The 9,396-nt window shown below is 50.0% G+C and overlaps 1 protein-coding gene across 1 annotated transcript in view; it reads left to right on the forward strand.

Annotated features, from left to right (window-relative positions):
• Nucleotides 1–420: 420 nt before the first annotated feature.
• Nucleotides 421–9,396, forward strand: part of ARPC2 (actin related protein 2/3 complex, subunit 2, 34kDa) — a gene marked incomplete at its 5' end in the record, with an annotated part of 10,480 nt that continues 1,504 nt past the window's right edge. Inside the window, 8 exons of the mRNA XM_009702344.1 lie at nucleotides 421–455; nucleotides 1,459–1,571; nucleotides 3,576–3,621; nucleotides 4,191–4,377; nucleotides 4,806–4,899; nucleotides 7,221–7,347; nucleotides 8,775–8,875; nucleotides 9,350–9,396. Coding sequence (XP_009700646.1) covers nucleotides 421–455; nucleotides 1,459–1,571; nucleotides 3,576–3,621; nucleotides 4,191–4,377; nucleotides 4,806–4,899; nucleotides 7,221–7,347; nucleotides 8,775–8,875; nucleotides 9,350–9,396 — 750 coding nt within the window. The remainder of the gene's footprint in view (nucleotides 456–1,458; nucleotides 1,572–3,575; nucleotides 3,622–4,190; nucleotides 4,378–4,805; nucleotides 4,900–7,220; nucleotides 7,348–8,774; nucleotides 8,876–9,349) is intronic.

A 9,396-nucleotide genomic window follows, 5' to 3' on the forward strand; every position in this document is an offset into this window, starting at 1 on the left:
GAGCTGATATTGCAGGAACTTACAAAAGTGCCTCTGTCCCCAAACCTGTATTGTGGCTGTTCTGTACGGAGAATGCGCTTGTTAAAACAAACTCCTTAGTGATGAGTAGCTTTCTCATACATTCTAACTGGAAATCTGCAATCTCAAATTCTATTAATAAACTAAAAATAATAACAAGCTCTGCCAGCTTCAAGGCCTGTTTTATATCATCTGGGGTAAAACTGGTACTTATAGGAATGGGGAGAAGTCTGAGATCCCTTGTCAAAGGTTATCTGCTAGTTGAACAGCAGGAGATAGAGGGGTTTTCAGGTAGAGCTGCTTGTGAGAAACAAGGCATTGGAAACTAATCCTCTTTCCTTCACAGCTTGGAGGCTACTGTTTGAGTTCTCATTGACCTTCTTTGTTTTCTTTGCTTTTTAGAAATAAACCAGAGGCAGTAGAAGTAACGTTTGCAGGTAAGCTCCACAGCTCTCTTGACTTCTCTAAAAAAACGGCTAGCTTAAACAGTCTGCCCACAGTTATGCCTGATGTGCCCAAATTCACCGGGCATTGCTGCAGGGGAGGAGAGCCGTGTAGAGCAGTGTGGACACCCTGCAGCGTCCCCAGAGCTGGGGCTTTGTCAGCTGCCCCACTATTTTCTCTGTCCATCTGCCTTCCCTGAATACAGCAGTGAGTTCAGTGGTGGCAGCACTTTGTTCAGTGTGTGCATGCTACATAGCTCTTATCTTTTACCTCGCCTCTTCTTCAGTCCTGCCCTTGATGCTACTTGTTATTAGGTCTTTAGCACCATCTGGTTTGGGTTAGAAAGCTGGCTTAGCGTGACAGGCAAGGTGAAATCATCGCCTGAAGTTTGTTCTCCAGGATGAGAAGTGCCAACGAAGTTCAAGTGCTCATTCAGCAACTGACTTTTTGCTTCTATTATCAAGAATCTGTGTAAGCTACAGAGCTCCATGGGGAAGTGGAGCTTGCTAGGTAGCTGGAGGGTTGCCTTTCTCTGCCTCCTGCCCTCCCTGCCTGTTCTGCAGTGAAGTGGAAGCTGTCTCAGCAGCAGTGGCAGAGCTGCCTTTGGAGGCAGAGATGTTTTCTCCTCTAGGCTGCAGCTGTGGCCCGGTGGGCATGTCAGTCACTTTATATGCTGGCCATCCAGAAGGCTCCCGTCTCTGCATGTTTGTATCTTTGTGCATTGAGCACAAGCAGATTTGCCAAGGATGCTAAATGACACTAGACTAAAGCTTTCTGTGATGGACAGGTGTCAAAACTGTTTCAGCCCTTTGAATGATAGCAGGTCTCCCTACATAACATTACCACTTTCCTTAGTTACGGGTTTCTGTCTTGGTGTATGTGTGAGGGCTGGAGCAGGGGAAACAGTGTCACTTTATGCAGTTCAAAAAGGGAAAATCTTCCTCAAAAATAGGAACTGGTTCTTGTTCCCTCACGTTTCTTTTGCTTGCCTCATAGACTTTGATGGAGTCCTTTACCATATTTCAAATCCCAATGGAGACAAGACAAAAGTGATGGTCAGTATTTCTCTGAAATTCTACAAGGAACTCCAGGAACACGGTGCTGACGAGGTGAGTGAGCATCTCTGGGCCTTGAACCCACAAATACTGTCTTAGCATGGGCAACGTCCTTGCGATGTTGATGGATCTGTGCTCCATCTTTTGCTGGTCAAAGAAGCAGCACTGTGCCAACCAGGAGTCCCACTTTTCTGGGAGACAAGGGCAAAGCGTGTTCATACTCATGAGTAAGAACTCCTCTTATGACCCTACAGCCTGAAAGGTGAAAGGCACCATTAATTTTGAAAGTCCAAATGAGTGTGAGGCCTGACCATATAGAAATAGTTTCCCTGACTGATGTACTGAGCCTGTGAGTGAAGGAAAGCACCAAGACTGGAATGCCACAGTGCTGCTCTTCTGACTCTAACCACACTTGAGAGCAAGTGATGGGCTGCTGCTGTGTGTGCAGACCTTGATCTGCAGAGTGGTTCCCTTTTTGCTGCTGCTGTGTGAAGTAGCAGATTCAGTTCCTGTTGAATGGCCGGGGCTGCAGAGGGCCATTTATGGTAGAAAGAAGGAGCCTCTCTGAGCTGTGGTTGGGTGGCGAGGCAGGAAGTGTGACTCAGTTCCTGAGTCCGTTTTCAAATCTCCGCATGGTAGCAAATGGGGTTCACCCAAGGCTCTTCAGTAGGCTTTTGCCTCAGGGTGTCTGTCCTTGGAGGAACACAAGGAAACTGCTCCGTGGGTTTATTGTGACTCTGGCAAGAAACAGGCCATTTGAACCCAAAATTAATTCCTGTGAGTTGCTGCAAGAGCTACCAAAGTCAGAATGAATATGACTTAGTGTCCTGCTTTCCTGGTTCCTGTATGCAGAGCTTTCTAGGATCAGCATTGCCCACTACTGAAGGAACTGGTGGTGGAAAACCAGCAACCCAAATGGTGGAGCTGTCCCAGCATGTTTAGCGAGGACTGGTACGCTGTGATCCCAAGAGAACTGCTGTGGTGGGCGAGTGGCTGACAGCACTGTGTACCAGCAGCCACCACTGTGGTGGTGGAAGGCAGCTTCCCAAGCTTATAGAGGAAAATGGGATCTCTGCAGCACTGCCTTGGGGGTGCTGACTAAATAGAAGTTACATTTTTAAATCACCAGTTAGCAAACTGTTGCTCTCTGTGCTTCCCTGGAGATGATGGAGCTTGTTTCTGCTCTGTCTTTGGTGAAACCTCACTGTGAGGAGTGTGAAGTGAGGTTCCTGCTAAGACAGAGCATCCCCCTGGGCCACTGCAGGCGTGCTGGCTCTCTGCTGAGAGGAGGTTTTGGCATGCAGGGAGCCCGTGCATCCCTTCTGCGTGGTAGTGGGTGTCTTCCTAGGACGGCCAGTTCTGCCACAGCATTGTTGTGTTCTTCTCTGTGAAATACCTCCTGTTCCCGGCCCCCTCATTGACACAGAGCTATGGCTCAGTTGAATTTTACATCAATGGCAATTTTCAGCAGTGATTACGTTTGACGAAAGGCTTTTGCTGTGCTGTAGGCGGCTCTGCTTCTGAGAGGCATCCAAGCTGCCTGGCAGTCTCCTCTCCATCCTCATTTGTCCCTGGCAATAGGCTGAGACAGCACAGGTGATCACCTGGCCATGCTGCACCTGACCCCTGCTCTGAACTTTCCTTCCCACAAGGAGAGGGACAGGGCACGCTTTGCATCTGCCTTTGAACAGCAAGAAAGGTTGTATCCCTCAGAACTGTTGTGTCAGGCTCTGCTGACAGTTCTTCTTTGAAGGTGTGAGGTGTATGGAAGGGGTTTTTTTCCCCACACAAGTTCAAGACTAGCAAGAACTTGAAAAAGTTCCGGTTTTGAGTCCTGTCCTGCAGCACGTCCCCTGTCGGTGGGGTTCAGGGAGCTCTGCCTAAGAGCAGCCAATAATACTACAAGCCAATGACTTAATATTTGTCCAAGTTCACTTAGACTAGGGGAGGCAGATGCTGTAATTCCATGTTTCTAAATGGACACCAAACATGGCCTGGGCTGTGCAGGAAGAAACAACTCTGATAGCTTGTGCTCTCAATGTTTAATTTCTTTCCTAGGTATTGAAGAAAGTGTATGGAAACTACTTGGTAAATCCTGAATCAGGTAACCTGTGATAATATTTACTCTGTGTGCGTGTGAATGCAATTCCAGAATGACTTAAGTCGCCTCAGAGATGCTCAAATGAAGGCTGCACTTTAAGAGCTTGATATCTGGGGCTCTGTACGGTGAATGACAATTGAAAAGGTGGCTCAGGTACATCAGGGCTGAAGTAGATGCAGCACAAGCTGTAATTCTTGATGCAGCCCTCCTCCAGGAAGCCTCTGTTCCTCACAGTTAAGGTCTTTGTTCTTCTCAAAGATGCTTTGTGAGACACAGGAAAACCATGGTTACCTGTGACAGCATCTCTTCCTACTCACTGCAAAAACTTGGGAGCAGCTCAGCCAGCACGTGTGTTTGGGAGCTTGGGAAGGAGCCCCAGGAGCGTTGCCATGACCACACGCTGAGTTCAGGCATGACTTCTGGCAATCCGTGGAGTGGGAAGCCCTCGCCCCTGGGGCTTTGGGGAGGGCTTAAGGCAAAGGTGGGACTGTAAGTGTCTCTTTCCGGAAAATGTCTCTGGTTTCATTAAGGCCCTGCGTAGATTATTAAGGTTAGTGGCTGTCCCTCCCCAGGTTACAATGTCTCTTTGCTCTACGACCTGGAGAACCTTCCCGCAGACAAGGACGCTATTGTGCACCAAGCCGGCATGTTGAAACGCAACTGCTTTGCTTCAGTCTTTGAGAAGTATTTCAAATTCCAGGAAGAGGGCAAAGAAGGAGAAAAAAGAGCTGTCATCCACTACAGGGACGATGAGACAATGTAAGTGTTCAAACCAAGCAGCATGGGAGTCAGACAGCTGTCATTACACTGTCTGCTCCTGCTCACAGCTGTAGGTTGTGATGGAAAGTCAGGAAATCCTACTGCTCCATACTTTGACAGGGTAATAAGGGCCTGTCCTAGGCTGTCAGAAGTATCCAGCAAGGGTAATGCTCATCCCTCGGGCTGCAGGGATGTTACACAAGCATCTCTGTTCATGGCAGCACTTGTGGCCACTTGCAGGAGCAGAACTGGCTGCTCCCGACAGAAATGTTTTGCTCCCTGCAAATACTGTCTTGAGGGGAAACTTTCAGCAGCCAAGCCTGTGAATGGTGGTTGTATCTACTTGACCTTGTCACACGGTTGCTTCCTCATCCAGTTGTTCCTCTTAGCTCCTGTTCACGGCTGGGTTCTCTCTCGCCCATCTGCAGGTATGTCGAGGCGAAAAAGGACCGTGTCACTGTTGTGTTCAGCACGGTATTTAAGGATGATGATGACGTGGTGATCGGAAAGGTGTTTATGCAGGTATGGAAACTGAATTATGGAAAGGGTTTGGTCCTTGATTCAGATGCCTTCTTGCTTGAAGTGGCATTGCCAAACAAGCAGATGTTAGGCTGAAGTGAGCTCACAGGCAGTTTAATGCACATAAATGCTTTGCAGGGCTGCAGGCTGCTCTGGGATGGAAGAACCATGTTAACAGACATGGGTGGTGTATTTTGTAATCCAGGCATTTGCATCGACATCTTTTTTTTATCGATGATCTTGCTTATATAGACAAACATATTAAGTGTTACAGATGAGAAACACCATGATGAATACTTCAGTATTCACCTTGAGGCCGTGTAGTGCAGCTAGCTGTGGTGGAGGGATTGCCAGCCAGCTGAGGAGCTGAGCGTGGTGGGGAGGCTGTAGAGGGAGAAGAAAGGGTGAGGCGATGTTTTGTCGTGCCTGGGGTGGTGCTGAGAGTTGTCTTCACCTCAAAGTTTGTTCCTGCTAGTGCTCAAATGCTGCAGAGAGACTCAGCAGCTCAGTGTGGATGCTCTCAGATGCCGCGATGGGCTCTTGAGGTTTTCAAAGCTATGAATTTGCTTAGTTTGCGGGCTTGAATCAATCGTCATAATGCCAAGTACTTCTGGACTCGGCTACCCTTTGCAACTACCGTTTAGCCAGGAAGCATTCAGAGGCCTGTAGTAAACACTTTGCGTGTATGTTAGCGACTGCATGCAGCCTGTGGAGACTGAGACATTGGCTTACAGGTGGGGAAGGCTCAGTGCATGCTGGTACATGTATTCATCTGTGTTGCTGGCCTGCCTAGCTCACCTTGTGTCTGCTGAAGCACCTGAGGAGCCTCCTGCACGGGGCACGGCCATGGAGCACGACCCTGCAGGGTGTTCCAGGGCTAGAGAAGCTTTACCCATCCATTCAGGGGTGCCAGGCCATGCTGCTGACAGGCTTGTGGACAGCAAGTTACTGTCCCAGTTTTCTGGATACCAGTTTACCTATGTTGAGGGGCATTAGAACAGGGTCTGTTGTGATGAGAGTCTTATCTTGCAGCTCTGCTCTCTGTGTTCTTTAGCTACAGGCAAGGCATCTGCTCTGGCTTTGAGCTTTTCCCCACCAGCATATCCCACAGCCTGGAATTCAGCTTTTAAAACAGGGAGAGAGGTGTGAGGTGAACAAAACAGGGTTTGTGAGGCTCCCAGGGAGGTGGCAGGGCTTCAAGGCAGCAGCTATCCCAGAGTCTCCATGTCCCAAGTTCTTGGTTTTTACAACAGCAAGCCCTGCTCCTGCCCAGCCACAAGAATTTCCACTCTGAGTCACGCTGGCTCCTTCCCTCCAGCTATTGCTCTTGCATAACACAGCCCAGTCAGGCATGGTGGCTGCTCATCTGGGCTTTCATGGAGAAAATCCAACCATTAACTAACCAGTGAAGCCATTTGAACCATTTCACCCTCTCGCATAAGCAGGCAGAAGTGCAAGCTAAGCATTTCATTAAGGAAACCCCAGTGAGCTACTTGCTTCTCTAAAAGGGACACAGATGCTCCTGCCCTTACCAGGGTGAGCTGTGCTCAGAAGGGAGGAGAGGCCTCAGTGATGATGTGTAGGCTGGGCTGGGAGTCAGTCAGGCAGAGGGGAGGCTGCCCTGCCTTGGGACAGGAGAATGGTGTCTGGACTTCCGCAGCCCCGTATAGGGAAGTCCTGTCATTCCTGGAATGCGGAGCCAGTTCATTTCATGTGAGGTGGGGGTTGCGCTGCTGTCAGAGAGGTTCCTTGGTGGAAGGGATCTCCCTGCCTGTAGGTATTGTTTCAAGGTGTAGAGAAGTGTTAGGAGGAGCAGGCTTCACACACAACCTTCAGACTCCATAGATGCCTCTTATTGCCTCGGCAAAGACTCCTGATGGGAGATGCTTTCTCAAATGGCAGAGCCTTTACACTAGGTGCAATGGACGCCTTGCAGTCCTTTCTGAGAATTTCATTTCCTCTGGGGTAGTGGGTGCTGCCCACTTTCACTGGAAGCTTTGGGTGTTGACTTTCCGGCAGGAGCTGTGCTGTCTCATGTGCTTGCTCAGACTGAGGTGTCCCTTCCACAAAACACTTGTGGCAGGAAGTATGACCAGTTGTGCTAGGGCCACATGTAAACCTGGGACAGCTGTGCATTTTGGTCTGTTTTTTCTGGGGAAAAAGGATTGTTTTCCAGAGGTTTGACCTGATGGACTCGGCCCATTCAGGGAAAACCAGGAAACCTCCTGCTCATTTGCCCTGTGGGAGTGGGGAACCCCCATTTGCTTTCCTGGTTTGTTGCTGGAGTGTCACAGTGGGACTCACCTTCACTTTGTCTCATTCAGGAGTTCAAGGAAGGTCGCCGGGCCAGTCACACAGCCCCACAGGTGCTCTTCAGCCACAGGGAGCCGCCCTTGGAGCTGAAAGACACAGATGCGGCCGTTGGCGACAATATTGGCTACATCACCTTTGGTAAGCTGGCAGCTCTGAGGCATGGGGACACTGTGGGAGGACAGAGGTTCCTGTTGCTGCATGAAAAACAAAAAGGAATTCACTTTTCCTGAGTGTTCAAGTGGGTTGTTAGGGGCTGAAGAGGCTCTGTAGTTGCATTCTGTGTTGACTGCCCCCTTTGCTGTGTCCCATTGCTGTATCAGGTCACCTCAGTTCTGCTGTGGGCAAGAAGCTGTGGAAGCGGACAATGAGCCATTTAGTGTTTGCCTACAAAATAAGTTCAGCATTTGGGGGCAAGAGAGGAGTGGCTTTGCTGTGATATTGTGGAAACTGGAGGTTTCTTGTGGGAGGTTTCATGCGAGTGTATCTGTAGCTTGTCCAGCTGCAGGCACCTGTGCAATGCTTGATCAGCAGAGGCAACCAGAGAGCAGGAGCAGGGCAGTGACTTCTGCTGCTCCAGCTCTGCCTCTTTGCTCTGGGCCAAACACTTCCATCTCTTATGAGCCACTTTCCCCTGCTTGCAGAGATGTTGGCCAGCAGAGTCATTGCTTCCTCCTGGGCAGCGATGCTGAGGGCTGAGCTAAGGAGTCTAAACCCTGCCCCATTCAGAGGGAAAGGTCTCTTCCAGAGAAACTGGCGTTAATGGTTGCATGTGCCATTCGGGTCTCTCAGGCCAGCATTCAAATGCAGTTCAGAGCTCAGAGGTGGAGCACAGACACTGCAGGGGAAGGTGAAGTTAGCACTGCCCTCCTCCTGTGCTGGGAATGTTGCCTTGAGGTTAGGGCAGCTTGTTGGCTATGGGAGGGTTGTCTAATGGCAGGTGTGGGACAGCGAGCAAGACTTCATTCTTGTAGAGATGCAATTTCCCTGTTATCTGATCTGACAGTCCCAGGTGAGATCATCACCCAGACAAAAAGGTCTTTCAGCCCTTGGATCTGGGATGCTTAGCACAGCACCAGCCTGTGGAAAGAGCAAGCCACGAGGCCCCTGCAGCAGCCAAGTCTGGCTCTGTCACAGGGCTGGCAAGCTGCCAGGCAGGGATCCACAACTGATTTCAAGATGCGAGGGCAGGCTGGATCCTGAAATCTGTTGAGCAGCCTGGACTCCCTTGTCTGCCTCCCAGCTCTCTCCTCTATTTGCTTCTCCCAAGCACTGACGTAGTGTCATGCAGTTTCCTATGGTGCTGTCATCTCTGGGCACTTGGCCTTGCCCAGAGTGCACAGCTGTGTCCAGGCTGCTGCGGGAGACATGGAGAAGTGTTGCTAAGCTCTGTGTTTAAAATCACAAGTGCTGCTTAATCTTGGTATGTGTCACAGTAAAGAGCTTTTTGTGGAGAGCAAAGGAGGCACTCGGAGCAGCACACCCTGAAGCCTCCAGCACTGGAGAAACCTGAAGCCCTTTGGTAGCTTTGGGAGGCACTAACAGTTTGTGTTGCCCTCTTCTTTCAGTGCTGTTCCCCCGTCACACCAATGCTGCTGCCAGAGACAACACCATAAACCTGATCCACACATTCCGGGACTACCTGCACTATCACATCAAGTGCTCGAAGGTACCAAGGGGGCAGGGCTGGGGGGTGGAGGGGCAGCTTCAGCCCATCTAACCTGGGTGCTGCAGGGAAGGAGCACAGGGCCAGGGTGCCCCCCTGAGAATTCACTAGGGTCTGGCATTGCCCTCCCCAGTCATGAAGGGGTGGCAAGTGATGCATCATCACTTTCTCCTGGCTCTTTGGCGCAGGCAGTGCCTGTTCGCTTCCCATTCTAGCAGTGAAGTAGGATTTTTCCCTATTGGATCTGGTTTCCTTTCTTTCTGGGAACAGAAACGAGGGTAATTGTTCAGGGAGACCTGGCTTTGGCTAGGGCTTAGGTGATGATTTTCACTGTTGCCTTCTGAACTCCCCTTATGGCACTAGATCTACGTGCTTTCCCAGCAAGGAGCAGAAAGGTAGCTCATACCCCATGTCCTGAAATCTCAGCTATGATGACAGGATCCTGATGTGTCCCCATTTTGTCCTAATGAAATGCAGGCCTATATTCATACACGTATGAGGGCAAAAACATCAGATTTCCTCAA

Source organism: Cariama cristata, unplaced genomic scaffold (genome assembly GCF_000690535.1).
Source record: "Cariama cristata isolate BGI_N322 unplaced genomic scaffold, ASM69053v1 scaffold3276, whole genome shotgun sequence".
NCBI lineage: Eukaryota > Metazoa > Chordata > Aves > Cariamiformes > Cariamidae > Cariama > Cariama cristata.